The 18373-nt window shown below is 49.6% G+C and overlaps 1 protein-coding gene across 9 annotated transcripts in view; it reads left to right on the forward strand.

Moving 5' to 3' along the window:
- Positions 1-18373, forward strand: part of ARNT2 (aryl hydrocarbon receptor nuclear translocator 2) — a 193062-nt gene that overhangs the window by 55065 nt on the left and 119624 nt on the right. For 8 of the 9 annotated variants that reach the window (XM_039479922.2, XM_074399930.1, XM_074399929.1 and 5 more), the window contains 2 exons: positions 9488-9701; positions 14243-14456. In XM_039479922.2, the coding sequence (XP_039335856.1) occupies positions 9488-9701; positions 14243-14456 (428 nt within the window). The remainder of the gene's footprint in view (positions 1-9487; positions 9702-14242; positions 14457-18373) is intronic. The other variant, XM_074399934.1, reaches the window with a different exon arrangement.

An 18373-nucleotide genomic window follows, 5' to 3' on the forward strand; every position in this document is an offset into this window, starting at 1 on the left:
GGCAGAAGGGAGGCGGGAGGAGCTGCCGGTGAGGCCAAGTGCGAGGCCTGTGGGCGCGTCCGAAGTGGAGGGGTTAATTCTCATGGCTTCCGTTGTCTTGATTAGGTAGAAAATGGGGCCGTGTGCCATGGGTGGGAAGAGGTTTGTTCGTGTATGTGAGACCAAAGTTTGGGGTGGCCCTGGGTTGAATTCACAGGAAGGAGTGTAACCGAAGACAGACACAAGAACAGAAAACCAGACGTCGCATGCTGTCCCTCATAAGCGGGTGTTGAACAATGAGACCACGTGGAGGGGAACATCACACACTGGGGCCTGTTGGGGGCTGGGGGGCTAGGGGAGGAATAGCAGGGGGTTGGGGGATTGGGGAGGGCTAACATTAGGAGAAATACCTAATGTAGGTGACGGGGGGATGGAGGCAGCAAACCACCATGGCGTGTGTGTACCTATGTAACAGTCCTGTGCGATCTTCCCCAGAACTTACAGTATAATAATTAAAAAAACCCTTTAGACCCCATTTGAGATTGCAGACCACCAGTGTGAGGTGGCATCACTGTGTGTAAGGGCAGTTTCCCTCCAGCGGTACCCAGCTGGGTGGATACAGGCGATGCAGGCTTTCCATGGACTCAGGGTGGAGGCTTAGGGCAGGTGCCACGGAAGGACAGGATGAGAGAGTGGCTGGAGAGGCTAAGCTGTGGGTCCAGTGGCAGAGGGAGTGAAGGGAAGTGAGAAGAGAATGGAGGAGGTCAGAGACGGGAAGTAGCAATGTGGTCAAAGAATAGTTCTAGTTTTGTGGGAGCTTGAGAGGGCTGGAAAAGTAGGAAGTTGTGGTCAAACAGTGAGAAGTCGCCACCATGGGAGAGGCTGGCTGAGGTTCAGTGGAGGAGGCAGAGGTCCTGGGAGCAGAGGCGTGGGGAGACGGACGGGTCTGTGTGTGTCACCTCCTGCAGAGGCTGATGGGGGACTGGGGGCGAGCTCACCGTGCGGGTAGGTAGTGGTGATGATGAGGAACAGCCTAGGAGATGGCAGAGATGGGGGCACGAGCTTCAGAGGAGACTTCCTGCCAAGGAGGTGAAAATCTGTGAAGCCGCAGAGCCAGCCTTTGTTCCCCAGCTCAGCCGAGAAAGCAGCCTCCACTGAGAGCGCTTGACTTGACCTCCGTCTTGGAATCCCAGTTACCAAGTCAACGATCTTCACAGCAGGCGGCAGTAAACTCTCTGTCTTTGGAAAAATGCTGATTACACTCCAGAAAGTGTTTATCCAAAGATGGTCCTCCTGGGCAGCTGGTAGTGGGGCCGTCCCCTCCTATAGTGAGGCCAGCACCAGCCCCTCCCTGGTTCCTGAGCCTGCGTGGATGGGCCTGGCCTACCGGGAGGCACATGCCAGTCCTGCCAGCACATCCTGCAACCTTACACTCAAGCAGAGGCCGAAAACCTTTCCATCACTCTGAGTGCTGCAGGGGCATCTTCCTACTTCAGCGACCCCTTAGATTGATGTGTTTGCTAGGGAGTCCCAGCATTCCTTCTTGTACCTGCAGCTGGGGTCAGCTGCTGCTGGTACATGGAGGCATCTTAAATATTGTTTCATAAGGGGCACCGCTAACATCCCAGAGCTGTCTGTCATCAGCAGAGTCAAAGTTATACACCGTGTGAGAACGGATGCGTGATGTTTCACTAAAACAAAAGAGAGGAAACATACCTAATGCAAACGTCTTCTTTATGTTTCATTTACCACTTGGGGACAACCAAGTCTGCACCCCTAAACTTTAATTCTTGTCACTGTGTATTATCAACCTGATTTTGCTCCCTTCAGACTCATTCTGCACCCTTTCTCAAAAGACTCAGAAGACCTTCGAAGGAGTTCTCGCATCTGTTACTATGGATTCAGCTTCAGTGCTTGGAGCCTTCTAAGAGCTTGTAGTCAAAATCCCCTATCGATGGGCTTCCTGGCCTCTCTTTAGCCTTTTTAGAAATGGCAGTAAGTGACCCCATTGGCTGTTCTACAAGCTCATTGGTGAGACTGTAGCACCCAATTGCACCAGTCCAAACTTGTGCCTCGTATTTTGTAGAATTAGCCAGTAAACCTCTGAAGTTATCTAAAACAAAGATATCGGTGGTAGGAAAGCTTCTGCAGAATTGAGCTGTTGTTTCTCATCACACCCGTTTTGGTACTTCCCTTTTGGTTCTGTGTGGTAATTAAGCTTGTAGGCATTTCCCTCCCCTGGCTTCACACATTGTGGTGATTTTGTTTGTTTGTTTTGAGACGGAGTGTCACTTCGTTGCCCAGGCTGGAGTGCAGTGACGTGATCTTGGCTCACTGCAACCTCTGCCTCCTGAGTTCAAGCAATTCTTTTGCCTCAGCCTTCTGAGTAGCTGGAATTACAGGCATGTGCCATCATGGCCAGCTAGATTTTTTGGTATTTTTAGTAGAGACAGGGTTTCACCATGTTGGCAAGGCTGGTCTCGAACTCCTGACCTCAGGTGATTAACCCACTTCCGTCTCCCAAAGTGCTGGGATCACAGGCGTGAGCCACTGCGTCCTGCCAGTGGTGATGTTTTAGTTTGAATCATTCCTGCTTTGTGTGTAGGTATCATGACCAAAACTCTGTGGATAAGGAAAATATGCAAGGCAGGCCTGTCCTGCAGAGGCCTTTCCTGGCAGAAAGAAAAGACGATTATGGGTTTCCAGAATTCTTAGTCTGAGCATCTTAGCCTATAGGGCGGGTTACTCTGTTTCCACATGAGAAGATGCCTAAAGTATTTCCAAGGCAGAGAGGATGACCGGCCAGCAGCCAGGAGTGCCCCTTTTTATCTGACCTGATGTTATCAGTCACCGTGTGTGGACACTGGCTGGGCACGCGAGGTCCCTGTAAAGCAGGAAGAGATTCGGCTGAGCCTTTTGGATGTTGCAGAGCAAACCCCAAGGTGAGCCCTTCCAAACTTCCCATGCCTCCTCCCTGCCTCTACAGCTTCAGGTCGTGTGAACCAGACACATGTTGCAGAATAGCTGGGTAGAACTTGGGACAGTGTGGTTTATGAGCAATCAAAGTCTATGTGACTTCAGGGTTAGGGTTAGCACACACTGGAATGAAAGATTTTGTAGGAGTGGGTGGCTTTCTAACACCATGCTGATACAGATCGGTGATTCCGCCCCCCTGCTTTTTTTTGAGACAGAGTTTTGCTCTTGCTGCCCAAGCTGGAGCGCAATGGTGCGATCTCAGCTCACTGCAATCTCCTCTTGAGGAGATAGGGATTACAGGCGTGCGCCACCATGCCTGGCTACATTTTTGTATTTTCAGTAGAGACCGCAGGGGATCCGCCTGCCTCTCCCTCCCAAAGGGCTGGGATGACAGGCGTGAACCGACATCCCTTGTCTTCATACAAGACGTTTGGCTCTCATGTGCTGGACCTGCACCCGATGCCTTTCTTACCATGTTTAGCTATGCTGCCCCCATCAGTTTTTCTGCTGGAGAGATTTGAAATGATAGTGCCCGGATAACACTAGAGTGTTTTTGGAGAGAGGGAAGGAAATCAATTCTGGGATCAGGAGTCCTGAGCTGTGTGTCTTTGGAAGCTTCCAGGCATATTCTTCCCCCATAAAGCCTTAAATATCTTTGCTCCCCAGTCTCTCTGGGCATTCTAGCTCTGAACCGAGGGCCAGTTAGTGCTCTGCTGGGGAGAGGTGGTGAGAGAGAGGCAGCGGGCGTCCGGCAGGCCTGTCCCAGTCCTTGTAAGTCACTCTGATCCTTGGGGTCTCAGCTTCCCCCTCTGTAAGAAAGGAGATACTTCTTGACCGAGTGATTGCAAGGACTGATTGCAGGAGGTGCTGAGAGAGTGCTTGGGAAGCCGTAAGTTGCTATAGAAACATGCAAGATGTGTGTCTCACTGGGAACAGGGATTGTCACAGGTGCCAGGCCTGGGCCCTGCTTGGGAGGATCTGGGCTTCTCAGACTCCTCCCTCTGTCTCAGGTAAGTCTTACATTCAGCCTGGACACACAGATATCTTGTAGTTGTCTGGCAGAAACCCAGGCCTTGGTTGGGCTTCTGGGAGCAGGGTGCCTGCCTCCTTCCCATGGAGAGAGCAACCCTCTGCCCTTCCTGGAGCAGCCTCAGAAGCTGGGAAAACTGCCCCACTGAATATGCCTCAGTGGGCCTCTCTGCAGGCTTCTGACCAGCCTCCATGGGGCTTCCAGAAATGGCTTTCTACTGGCCTTCATGGTTCTTACAGTGCCCTGCAGCGCTGCCCGGAAGGGGCTGGCTGTGAAGGATATTCCTGGCAAGATACAGTCTTCCTTCCTGGGTGTCAGAGGAGGGGCAGGGCCAGCCTGTGCCTAATACTGCACCAGAGGCTGCTGACAGCTGGGGACTCTCGTATAGACCCCCACGCAGCCACTCTTGGTCTGATGACTCCCCCAGGTTACCTCTGAAGGCCGCGTGGTGTGATGCTATGCAAAGCGCCTCTTCCCACACTTCTGACTCCACCCGGGCTGCTCAGCTCTTACAGAGAAATTCCTAGTAGGGGGAGAAGGGGGTTGGTGCTTCCTTTGCTCGAGAAGTGCTGAAGCCCTTTACTGGAATTGCAGGCAGAAAGCCTCGGTTGTTCAGTAACTTGGGCCATGCACAGTTCGGTGAATTGTCCGAGGGCAGAGGTTATCACCATGTGCCGGGTGGATTCTGAAAAGGAAAAAGCTCCCGGTGACCAGTCTTCCAGGTCTGATGCAACTGGGGGAAATGAGTGCCAGTTCTGCCCTGAGTGAGGCCTGCCTCCAAGCCGGTGGCTGTGAGCATGGCAGCTGCTTGGCGATGCTTATGCAGGTTGGGGAGAAGCTTATGTCTGTCTTCAGCAGGTCTGTTGTAGGGCCCGCTGTGGGCTGGAGAGAGGGTGGCGTGGACATGGAAGCTCAGGCGTCATGGAGAGATGTGGTCCCGGCACCCTCTGAGGCAGGGCTGCCCTGCAGACACTCCCCATGTGATCTGTGTCGCTCCGAAGGTGGCAGTGAGGTGTAGTGACCAGTCGTGCTGTTCCAAGTGCCGACTTCTCAGACTGGGACCCTGGCAGTGGAGGGGGCCTGCCTAGAGTTAGGCTTGGTCATGTCTCATAGTACCCTGCGTCGGCCCACCTGCCGCCTTGAGCAGCCCGATGTGAGCAAAGAGAGGCTGCAGAATCACCTAGGTTTACGTGGCGGCTCCTCTCAGCCAAGCCTGCACGGGGGCTTTCAGTGTCCCAGGTTCTAGGGTTCCTGGGTATTTCCCTGGGACTTTTCACCAGGAGCTGTTCCCATCACACACTGTCAGCATCCTCTTCCGACCTTTCAGTGTACAAGGGAGCAACACAGAGGGATTTCCCGGCTGGTCCATGAGCTCTCTGTCCTGTCCAGTACCTGTCTCCAGTACCCAGCGCGGTAACTCCCAGACTCGAGTGTGCCCCAGGGGTACATGTCTGCAGTGATCAGGGAGCCCCAGCGTGGGGCTGTCTCATTCAGTCTGCTTGCTCCGGGTCTAAGGTTCCCTTCCCATCGGAGATAGGAGACTCAGCTGCCGTCAGCCATTTAAGGATGCTGTTAACTGAGATCTTATAAAATTCACCTTTCACGTACTTTAATTAAGGTGGTTACCTCACTGTTCAGATTAAACTTAGGAGGTCCCCATTAGGAGCAGAGTTGGAAAAGACACAAGTCAGTGTGCAGTTAGTCGAACCTCTTCTTTCTGTGCCTTGATTGCCACAGCTGTGGTCCTAGAGCCAAGCTCTGGGTCCTCTTAGGCCAGCAGAGGTGTCTTTGAAGCCTACAGCTCTGCCTGTGTCCCCAGCTGTCATTGCTGTGGAGCCCTGGCCCTGTTCCCGTGACCATAGGAGCTAATTTCTTTATTGATGCTACTCAGCGCCCAGCAAGCATGTGGGGCACACCCGTGTCACAGACACCGGCTTCACAGGCTCACTCCCGCAGCTCCTTCAGGCAGACCCCACAATGTCCCCTCACGCTGGGGAGGAGATGGCCTTGTCTCAGCAAACATGGCCTTGGAGATTTGTCTTTCTGTGCTCACAAGATGGCATTTTTACCCCCTGCCTTGACGAAGGCTTCAAAATGAAACTGGACGTACACACGTGTATGTCACTTATCAAATCTTGTTGCTAAAGAGTTGGCAGCTGTCAGTCATTTTGACGTTCTGCTGGTAACTCAGTATCATTTCATAAAATATAAAGTGTCTGGAGCATTTTCTGGACTAGGCAATGAATACAGTCAGTTTTTAAGCAGTCGCCCTGAGGGCATATTCTTCATGCACCTTATCTCACAGATTAGGTTCCTGGAGCACTGTGGTGAAATTGCTTTAGATCTCTGTTTGAGACTCTCATGAAGATTTTTCACCCAAAGAATATTTATAAAGCAAGATGATCTGCGCCGCTATGGGACAAGCTCTCTGGATAATAGTATCAGGAGCAAGCGTGCCTCTGTCCTGCTTTGAAGTGGTGGCTGAAGTGACCAGCTGAAGAGTTTGGAGGCTCGATGGAAGGGGTTTAAGGGAAGGCCCTGGTTTGCCTTTTGAGAAACATCAGTCTGGCCGCAACATGAGGACTGAACTGGAGGGTGGGATTGGAGAAAAACGCTGGGAAAAGGTGGTTGGTGACAAGGGGAAAAGTGACAGCAGGCAGCTGGCACGGGGTGGTGCAGGTGGGAGAGACCCAGGAGACAGCTGCAAGAGCTTTGACACAGATGAGGGAAGGGAGCGATTCCACGTGTGCCGAATCGAAGATAAGTAGGATTGGCCATTGCCTGGTGGTACTGAGGGGTGGGGAGCAGCTGACAGGTGGTCGGAATAGGGGAGGGGGAAGTGGGTGGTACCTGATGAGGGAGATCCCGGAAGTCCGGCTGAGGAGTTGGAATGCAGACAGGTGGTGTGATTGCATGGGAGGAAAGCCGGTTCTCCGGGGTGTCTGGCGGGCACATGCAGGGCGGTGGCGTGCAGCCCTGGGCCTAAGTCATGCATGTACTGCCCATCAGCGGCCAGAGTGCCTGCCCGGCATCTTATGATGTTGGCAGCCCCAGCCAGCCTCTGTGTTCCGTCAAGCCCATCGGGCGCTGATGAAGTGTGGGCTGGCGAGGCAGGGGCTCACCCTCCTCCAAGAGCTCCTCTAGGCCTTTCCTGCTCCTCCTTGGTCGTCTCATGACAAGCTCCTGGCTGAGGAGTGAAATGCAGGGGACGTTGGTGAAGACCCAGTTCAGGGTGGGCTGCCGCTGCTGATCTACTGGCTTCAGAGTTGTGGAGCGAAGGAAAAGGACTCCTGTGCCTCCCCCAGGGAAGGGTTCCTGCATGCACTGCAGAGCTCAGCCGTCTCTAACCAAAGCCCCCCGTTCGTCGCTTGCTCTCTTTAGGATTGCCCCACCCCAACCCATCCTTCGCTGGTGACCTCTATCCACCCCCAGTCAACAAGCCCTGCCTGACGGCCACAGGAGCCATTTCTCCTGGAGGGCGTGTGCCCTTCCCTTCCAGGAGAGGCTGTGCTCTGTGGACCAAGGGCTTTGCGCTGGGGCTGCTGTTTTCACCAGTCCAGTGCATTGGCTGCAGGGTTATCCTCTGTGGGTGGGAGGAGAGCATCAGGCCTCAGGAATCTCCCTGCTGGTCTCAGGCTTCATCTCCTCCTCCTGGACCCTGAACCTCCCCCTTGAAACCAGCCACAGCGGCAGAGAGCGTCCTGGCTCTTACCCACCTGGCAGGCATGACAGCTTTCCCTTTGCCGTCCAACGGGGTTTCCCAGCTCGGTCCCTCTCCTCCAGGGCCCATCTCTACCCTTCCGTCTTAGCCTGCCTCCCCACCACCCGCAATTCCAGGCTTTTGTGTGATCCTGCTGATCACCTCCCCAAAGTAGACCTCCTCTTCTTGCTGACAGGTTAGGCCCAGCCCTCTCCCAGTTCCTCCTTCCCACACCTTCCAGCACCCTCAGCCCCAGGACCACCTCCTCCTCTCTGCTCCTGTTCTCTCTTGTTTTTCTCTCCACCTGCCTTTCATTCCCGCTCTGCAAGGTGTATGTTTTATCTCCATAGTTAACCCCCGATTGCTTGAGGACAGAGTTGGGCCTTCCTTGTCTTCTCTACCACTGCTTCCCTCATGGGGTCTGGAAGGTGCACGGCGGATGGCTCAGGTCGCTCTGCAGTGACATCTACTGCAGTCTTGCTTCCCCCATCTGTGTGTTCAGAGACCCTCAGCACATGCCACCTGCTGTCATCAGGGCTGACTGGCGCGTCTGTTCCCCCGGCTGGGAGGATGGGCTGTGATGCTAATTAACACGAGCAGTGTATGCAGGCAGCCCTGCCTGAGTTGGTCTTCTCTTGCCATTCGTGCTGCTCTCATTCTTTGAGCACCAGCGAAACCCCAAATCCTGCAGCAGACATGGGATGTATTTTTAGATAATTCTTTTATCCCAAGTAACAGGTTTGTCTCCGAGTTGTTGAACTGGGTTGGCTGTGACTCCTTCAAGCCTAAAGGTAAAAAGCCTGGGATGGAAACATTCTACCCTCCCTTCTGCCAGTTTTTTATCATAACACATCACAGGGATTTCATTCAGAAATTCCTTGCAGTGCGTTTGTATTTTAAATTGGCTCCTTGTTGTTCCATAAGCCAGGGGTGTATCTGTTCTGTTACTGTGCCACATACAATATGTTGGGTGTAGGAAAAGGCTTATTCACAACTTTAAAGTAAACCTGTGGCATTATCGGTCTGCTTAGTGACACAAAGAGTGGCAAGGCTGTATAGTGCTTCTTACTATGAGATGTAATATGTAAATATTGCACACTTATATTTCTATATCACGTATTTATATGGAATAAACGTGAAGATACAACATGTAAACCACATATTCAAGCAGACAGTAACCACACTCTGTGTGTATGTGTGTGTGTGTGTGTGTGTGCACATGTGTGTCCATGTACAGATGCATGTGTACAGAAGCTGGAGTGCAGTGGTGCAATCTCAGCTCGCTGCAACCTCCATCTCCCGGGTTCCAGCAATTCTCGTGCCTCAATCTCCCAAGTAGCTGGGATTACAGCTACCATGCCCAGCTATTTTTTGTATTTTTAGTAGCAATGGGGTTTTACCATGTCAGTCAGGCTGATCTCGAACTCCTGACTTTAAGTGATCTGCACACCTCGACTCCCAAAGTGGTGGGAATACAGGTGTGAGCCACCGTGCCGGGCCCTCATGTCTCATTTTTTTAATGCTTAAAGAAATTTCTCAGGTACATGGGAGTAATTAGAAGATTTTGAAATGTATTTAGAGATCGAGACCACAGACGTCTGTGCTCCCAACATGTAGACGTAGAGCTTGCGGAAGCATCAGAAGGGCGACTTTGCCCAACATGCATTCAGAGTACTCAGCTCTTAGGTGTCTGCCCCTAGTTCCTGACTATTTGGTGTTAATGATTTTACCACGTTAGATGATAATCTCTAATCTGATACTTCTCTTCTTTCCCCTCTCCTGATCTCGTGCTTTCTGGAAAGAGAGAATCATAGCGAGATTGAAAGGCGCAGACGGAACAAGATGACTCAGTACATCACGGAGCTCTCCGACATGGTGCCCACGTGCAGCGCGCTGGCCCGGAAGCCAGACAAGCTCACCATCCTCCGCATGGCCGTCTCGCACATGAAGTCCATGAGGGGTACAGGAAACAAGTCCACCGATGGCGCGTACAAGCCTTCCTTCCTCACAGAGCAGGTACCCTGGTCATCCTGTCACCATTGGAAGGGGGTAGAATCCCAGTGTCCCCAAGATGAGATAAACTACATGGGGAACCGGGGCTCAGGGCTAACGAAGGAATGAAGCCAAGATGTTTTGTTTCCATTTTTCTCCAAGCAGCTGTCTTCAGAAGAGGGTTTTTCTGATCTTTCGGTTTTCTGCTTTTATGTTGCCCAATACCTTAATGAGTTGTCACTCAAAAAAATGTATTGAGCATCTGAACATCGTGCTCAGCACATGACGCAGGAAGAAGTTAGTAAAAACGCTGTGTGCTGGAATCGTGCTGATATAATCAGCTGATGAAAGTGACGGTATATGACAAAAACACCACATCTGGGATCATTAGAGAAGTGCAAATCAAAGTCACCATGAGCTGCCATCTCACTCCTGTCAGGATGGCTACGACTAAAAAGTCAAAAAAATAACAGGTGCTAGTAAAGTTGCAGAGAAAAGGGAACGCTTACACACCTGCTGGTGGGAGTGTAAACTAGCTGAACCATTGTGGAAGGCAGTGTGGTGATTCCTCAGAGAGCTAAACACAGAAATTCCCTTCAACCCAGCAATCCCATTACTGGGTTTATACCCAGGGGAATTCAAATCGTTCTATGTAAAGGCACATACAGGCGTACGTTCATTGCAGCACCATTCTCAATAACAAAGACACAGACTCAGCCTAAATGTTCATCAGTGACAGATTGGATAAAGAAAATGCGGTGCATATACACCGTGGAATACGACACAGCCATATAAAAGAAGGAAATCATGTCCCTTGCAGGAGCATGGATGGAGCTGGAGGCCACTATCCTCAGCAAACTAATGCAGGAACAGAAAACTACATACCACATGTTCCCACTTATAAGTGGGAGCTTAATGATGAGAATGCACAGACACAAAGAGGGGAACAACAGACACTGGGGCCTCCTAGAGGGTGGAGGGTGGGAGGAGGGACAGGATCAGGAAAAATAACTAATGGGTACTAGGCTTAGGGTCTGCGTGATGAAATCGTCTGCACAACAAATCCCCGTGACATGAAAACCCTTGGCAGTACGTAACAAAGCTGCCTGTGTGCCCCTGAACTTAAAGTAAAAAAAAAAGACAGTGATGGCAGCAGTAGTGACAATAGTGGCTTGGATCAGAGCACTTTGCCAGCCGGCATTTGCTAGGTGCCTCGTGTAAGTCATAGCTTTCTGTGAATGATCTCATTTACTCTTTATTCCAGCCCTGTGAAGAAGCCAGTGTTACTTAAGCCTGTTTTATTGATGAGGAAGCTGAGGTTTAGAAAGTAAAGAGTCGGCAGATTGCTCAGAGTTAATCCGCTGCTTAGTGGAGGAGCCAAGATTGGGTCCCATGAAGACAGGCCGGTAGGACCCCGAAGCCATGTTTTTAACACCTGCACTAGTCTTTGACTAGTTGGCAAGAAGAACCACATAAAATGGCTAGTGAGGTCACATTTGATAAGTGGATTTACATGAGCCAGAGGCCTGTGTTCAGGGTCTTTGTCTTGCCATGTGCTGGTTATAAGGTGGGCTGGAAAATGCTCTAAGCTTCAGTGTGCTCATCTGTGAAATGAACATAAAGCTTTTTGCTTTCCTGTCTCTAAGGGCTTTTGCAGGATAAATGAGATGATGGATTTGAAGGCATTCATTGTATACAGCAGAGCGGGGGCGACGGGGAGAGGTAAAATTATACAGTTGTCAGGGGATGCAGTGAGAAAATGCAAAATATGTAGAGTGTAGGGTCCGAAAAGTAACGGAGTGTTTAACAAGACACTGAAATAGAGGGGGAGCGGCCTGGTATTAACAAGCAGGGCTTCTCAGGACAGGGAAAGCATTGGCGTAGAAAGGAGCCGTGAAGATACCTAGACAGAGGGGAGCAGAAGGGATTTCACAAAAAGGGAACAGTGTGCACAGAACCTCAGAGTTAGGAATGAAAAAGGAATGGTTGGGAGACAGGATGGTTTATTCTGCTGGAGCCGAGACTCTATTTCTCTCGAGTTAGGTGTAGAAAAAGAACATTTATTACTGTCTGTTCCGTGACAGACACTTAAGCAAGCATGTCACCTGTTTGATCCCTTTTTAAATCATCCCGGTGGTCACGGGATCCCTCCCTCAGTGGAAGTTCGGACGGTCCAGCACTGCTAATATCTGCCACCTGGAGGACACAGAATGTGGGGGTCAGGCAGCAGCTTCGAGCCTCGTTTCCACCTCTGTAAAAATAAATGCAGCCATAGCTCCCAGCTCATGTGGTCGTGGTGAGGAAGGCAACAGGCATAGACTGTTTCCCATGGGGCCTGAGGCATAATGCAGGCTGAATAGCTCGCAGGTAACAGAAGTTATTAAGCACTGCTAGGTGCTAAAGTCAGCGAAATGTTTTTTGTCTACATGTCTTTCATCGTTACCAAAAAACCTGCAGGGTCAATGCTTGAAGCCAACCTCGTTATCTTTAAGTGACTGAGGATTTTGAAAGTGGCGCGGAGAGAGAAGACGGTTGCGCAGGTCAGAGGAGCCCTCCCTTTGTTCCTTTCTCTGTTGCTCGGGTGATGATGATAAGGGTTACTTTATGGAGCACCTACTGTGTGCCAGGCCCTTACTGAGCCCTCACACACAACATCTCATTTAACCTTGCAAGAGCTCACTGAAAAGCATTTGCTGAGAGCATGAAGTAACATGCCCAAGGTTGTACAGCTAAGTAGGAGAGCCATAGATGACAGTGTCTTTTACTCCAGAGTACAGGCTCTTCACTGTCCTGTCTGTTTTCTTGGAGCGTGGAAGCTGGTGCTGGATTCAGGGCACGGGAGCCTGGTAGTGAGGGATGGTCTCCCAGGGAATAAACATCACGGGGGAGGGTGGTAGAAAGAGGGTCTCTGATGCAAGTGGGGCTTCGTCCCATAAGACCTTCCCACCGTTTTTGCAAGCTGGGAAAAAAGTGAAGTCATTCATCTTCCACTTCCTCTCGAGACTCCAGTCATAAATAATCCTGTACTTCCCCACAGACATCCTCTTCCGTTTTTCATTTTCTTACCGCTCTTCCTGTTGGGAAAATTGTCCCAATACTGAAAATAAAAATGCTGACCGAATTCTCTGAACGAATTAAGCATCTAGGTGACGCGGAACAGAAGAAGTACAAAGCAAGAGAAATGGACAGAATAAACTGATCCTTAAAAAACGCTTGTACCAACTGCTTCTGCCCCGGTTTCCCGGGCAGAGGATGTTAGAATTTTTTCCCGGCCGAGGGCTTAGACACATTTACACAGCTCCCTGGGTTCTGCTCATCAGCACATCAGTGTTCTCTAGACTTGGGATCCTTGGGGCCTGCTTGAGGGCTGGGATTGGGGGCGCCAGACTCCCCACCTTTTGCCTCCACTCTGCTGGCTGTCCCTGTGCTTTACAGTGGGGCTTTCACATAAGATTGCATTCAAATAAAGGATTGCCAGCAAAAAATGTTTGCCAGCTGCTGACCCACAAGGATACCTTTGTCCTCTGGAGCCTGAACATTGCTCGAAGTAGTTGGAGGGGTGGCCATGGATGACAGTGCCTGGGAAAGACTTAGTGCCTGGCTCCTGCAGGCACAAAGCCCATTTCATTCAGTGGCAGAGGGCTCCTTAGCTTGATGTGAGAGTAGCATGGGCAAGTACACTTGAGCTGCTGTTGGGTGCTACGAAGAAAAGACATCTCGTTTTAACAAAGTTGATTTTACCCCATCCACGTCCTTCTGAGGATAACGTCAGGGCTTTCCGCTGCCTGTTCCTGGACCCAAACAGCTTCCTTCCTGCCTTCCGTGACAGTCATGACTCCAGTGGATCAATGTGAGCCCAGGGTTGGCGCTCCTAACCTCTTCTCATTGTAAAGAGATAAGGGTAATACCATGTGCCCTGCTGCCTCCCAGGATGACACAGAGAGTCTTTTGAGATGATGGTGATTATTGTCAGTTCTGGAAATCCGACAGAAATGCAAATGTAAGGGGATACTCTTATAGCCAGCGCCCAGCATTCAGCTCAGAAATGCAGGAAGAGAAAAGGAACCGGAGTATACTTTGAGTGTGGCAAGCTGTGGGTGGGGAGACACGTGGTCTTCTTCATTTTCCCTTCTCACCTTCCCCTTCCCCTGCCCTTCCTTCTATCCAGCACCTTTTGTGCCAAGCACTATGTGTTGGGCCCGTCTGCTCCAGTGACATGACTGCAGTTTCAATTTGTGGTGAAGCTGTTCCCCCTCTGGCAACACAGCACCTTCTGGTGATCACTCATTGCTCTCCCATCCCCCAGCCTGGAAATTTTCTCTCTCTCCAAAAAAGGACTAATGAAGACAGGGCTGACCGTGTGGATAGTAGCTGTGTCTTAGGGATGGTGCAAGCTTTGTGCATTTTTCTAGCTTATTTTCCAGTAAAAAAAGCACTTGTTTCCCAAACTATTTGTGAACCAGAATAAATACACAGATAAAGGAAATCGACGGTTCCTAATAGGAAAGTTTAATCAGCCCGGGTCTGTCACTTTATTCATGCCAATCACAATTTTTTCTTTGTAGGAACTGAAGCATCTCATCCTTGAAGCAGCTGATGGATTTCTGTTTGTGGTGGCTGCTGAGACAGGACGGGTGATTTACGTGTCTGACTCCGTCACCCCTGTTCTGAACCAGCCCCAGTCAGAGTGGTTTGGGAGCACACTCTACGAACAGGTGCATCCTGATGACGTGGAGAAGCTGAGAGAGCAACTGTGCACCTCAGAAAACTCAATGACAGGTCAGTGAAGCTCCCTTTATGAGGCTGTCTGACTCTAGAAGAAATTCTTTTAGTAAACCGGCCAGGAAGCTGTAGGCCATGAGGGAATATATCTGACTTCGCTTGTGTGATGACTTCATTCACTTGATAACATTAAAAATCTATTCTTAATACAGCATCTTTTTCTGTATTTTACCTGCAATTAGTGTACATTGCCACTGGAGGCAGTCGTTGACATATTAGTCAGATCCACATGCCCTATTTGAAGTTTATGCAGCAAGCATGTGATTATCTGATCCTGACCACAGACATTCATTACCCAGGCCTTAGTTACCTGAAATCAAGTTCCTTATTGAAATGTTTAAATGTAGTCAATTCTACTCATACGTGTTTCTAAAAATCACTGCAGTATACACAGTCATGCAATCAAAACTACAGGGCTTATTGGCGAAAAAGTACTTTAGAAGCACAGCACTCAATACTTTGTCAGATAAAAGCAAACATGAAAGCCTGTTATAGGCCGGGCGCGGTGGCTCACACCTGTAATCACAGCACTTTGGAAGGCCAAGGCAGGTGGATCATGAGGTCAAGAGATCAAGACCATCCTGGCCAACATGGTGAAACCCTGTCTCTACTAAAATACAAAAATTAGCTGGGCATGGTGGCACGTGCCTGTGGTCCCACCTACTCGAGAGGCTGAGGTGGAAGAATTGCTTGAACCCAGGAGGTGGAGGTCGCAGTGAGCCGAGATTGCACCGCTGCATTCCAGCCTGGTGACAGAGCAAGACTCTGTCTCAAAAAAAAAAAAAAAAAAAAAAAAAAAAAGCTATTATAAATGGTAGCACAGCTTTAACATTAAGTGGTTAAGAAAGGCATACACCTTCCCATGCATATGGCAGTTGAGTTTGAAAATGACCTAAAGTTGCCTTATGGAGGTTGTCTCAGAAGGTGTGCTCATTTCTGTGTTACTGTGAAATGATAGGACAGTCATGTGAAATCTGACGGGAGTTTTAACTCCAAATGTGGATGAATGTGGCTAATAACACACTGTGGACCGAGAGAGCTGACTGATGTCTGAGGTATGTGAATCTGGTGTATTTCCATGTGGCTCGGTTCAGCTAGACACAACTTTGTATGTTCATCTAGTTTTTCTTACAGATAAGCAAATGCAAAATTCACATTATGCTCAGCTTGTTCCTTAATACGTCAGTACATTGAAACAAATGTGCATTGTTGAAACAAGAGTTATAGAAGTATTATACCAAAATATTGGCATTCTGCTCTGTGACAGGTATATTTGTGTTGTCATTCTTCATGGCTGTATTACAAACTGTTGTATTCTCACTTACTTTTGTGTCTGTCCACAGGGCCCAACTCAGTGCTTTGCCCATAGTAGGCCTTCAGCAGAAGCCTGATGAATTAGTGAGTGTGTTGTTTATTGTGGTCCGCCCAGGATGCAGTAACAAAATACCGCGAATGGGTTACTTAAACAACAGAAATGTGTTTTCTCATAGTTCTGGAGGCTGAACGTTCAATATCCTAGTCCTTGGCTTGCTATCACAAAATATGATCAACTGAATAGCTCTTAAGTAACAGAAATTTATGTCTCACTGATACGGTTTGGATCTGTGTCCTCACCCAAATGTCATGTTCTATTGTAACTCCCAATGTTGAGGCGGGCCCTGGTGGGAAGTGATTGGATCATGGGCATGGTTTCACATGAATGGTTTAGTGACACCGTCTTGGTGCTGTTCTCATGACAGTGAGTGAGTTCTTACAAGATCTAGTTGTTTAAAAGTGTGTAGTACCTCCCTACTCTCTCTCTTGTTCCTGCTTCTACCATGTAAGACACCTGCTTCTCTTCACCTTCCGCCATGATTGTAAGCTTCCTGAGGCCTCCCCAGAAGCCAGGCAGATATCAGCATCATGCTTTTTATACAGGCTGCAGATGGTGAGCCAGTTAAACCCCTTTTCTTTGCAAATTACCCAGTCTTAGGTATTTCTTTATAACAATGGGAGAACAGACTAATACACTCACAGTTCTAGAGGCTGGGAAGTCCAAGAGCAAGGCACCTTGGTGTCAGGCAAGGGCCCACTTTCTGGTTCGTAGATGCTGCCTTCTAGCTGTGTCCTCGCATGGTGGAAGGGACTGGCTGTCTGTCTGATATCTGTTTTATGACAGCACCTAATCACCTCCTAACGGCTTCATCTCCTAATACTGTCATCTGGGGGATTCGAATTTCAGTGAATGAATCTGGGGAGAGCATAAGCATTCGGTTCGTTGCCTTCAAGACCAATATGTCAGCAGGTTTGTTGTTTCCTGAGGCCCTTCTCCTTGATTTGGAGATGGACACCTTCTTGTATTCTCACAACAAGAGTTATAACCAGCCTAAGTGTAGGGTTCTCCTCTGTGTACACGTATCTTTTGTGTCTCTCCCTCTTCTGATGAGGACACTAGTCACTATGTTAGGGCTCAGCCATATGATCTCATTTAAGCTTAATGATCTCTTTAAAAGTCCTGTCCCCCAAATACAGTCACATTCGTGGGTACTGGGGATTAAGACTTCAATATACCAATTGTAGCGGGGAGCACAATTCCACCTATAATAACACTTATGATAAGACTGAGTCAGATGTTGCCAAAAGTGAGAGGTGTACAGCTGTTTCAGAAGGATAGTAGTAATTTTCCCAGTGCTGGTGATCAAACATGCATAAAAGGAGGGAGAAGACAAAGAATTAAGGAGTAAGGACAGCATCTTTGTCTCCTGGCAGTAAACTCTGATGTGCTTGTAAAACAGCGATGCTGAAATAGGCTCAGAAAGACTCTCTCTGCTGCCCCACTCTCCTGCCTGAATTAGCAAACTCCGTATAGAAAATCCTAAGGGCACACACCTTATAAAGTTAAGAATTTGACAGGGATATAAAAGGGAAGAACCAACCAACCAGGAAATGTTGGTTTGACAGCTGAAATCACCTTCTCTAGAAAGTGCTGTCTTTCCCAGACTTCTACATGTGACCACAGGATGTGGCTTTTGGAAACCCAGTCAGGAGACCCAGCTGGGACAGCTGCCAGGGAAGTGATGGTCGAGACCAGTCAGGCTCTGGCCAAGGGTGTAGCCAACTTGTTCATCACAGTTGGGTAGACATTTCTGTCCATGTGAAGTCTGAATGTGTCTGGCAGAGCTTAAAGAGGCGATGTGAACCACATCTGGACAGAAATGTCCTTGGAGTGGACACTGAGTCACTGGGGCAGTGGAGGGCGTCCTCCAGAATGCCAAGGAAGGCCCTGTGAAAGGTGAAGTGCCAGGCCTCTGAGCTCACCTGTTGGCCAGGCTCCTCTTGTGAAGAACAAGATGAGGCTGGAGAAGTGAGTTGTTATTCTTAGGGTGGAAGAGAGGACAGGGACTCTCTTGCAGTCACAGGATGTGATGTGACTTTCCTAGAGCATACAACAAACCTTGTTGATTCCATGGGGGAGAGCTTGGAAGAGTTCCCTGAAACTGGGCTGGTACTCAGACAGGCTTTAGAGTTTTCCTGGGGCTCAGGACAGGGCTAGAGTGGGCTTCATACGTCACCAGCCCAAGCATAGGTGTAATTTTAAAATTGTATTAAAAGGTCTCAGGTGTGACTTAACACCTTCAATTATTAGACGAGAGTCTCTCAAACCCTCCTGTCCCTGGACTCGTGTGGTTTTAGGCCTGGAAAGAGGTGACAGAGTCCCCTTTAGGAGAATCAGGGTGGAAGGGTTTCGAGGCAGGGAGCCAGGGAGGCCGGCTAGAGTGGGGGTGGCTTAACTAGGGCAGCCTGACCTCCTTCCCCAGTGGAGTCTCCTTTCCCTGAGCCTCTCTCAGGAGTGATTTGATGTCTCATTTGTTAGGCCTACAGAGTCACCTGCACTGAACGTGCGGAGGTTTGTATGTGCATAGGACAAGAAACCT

This window comes from Saimiri boliviensis, chromosome 5, assembly GCF_048565385.1.
Source record: "Saimiri boliviensis isolate mSaiBol1 chromosome 5, mSaiBol1.pri, whole genome shotgun sequence".
Classification (NCBI taxonomy): Eukaryota; Metazoa; Chordata; class Mammalia; order Primates; family Cebidae; genus Saimiri; species Saimiri boliviensis.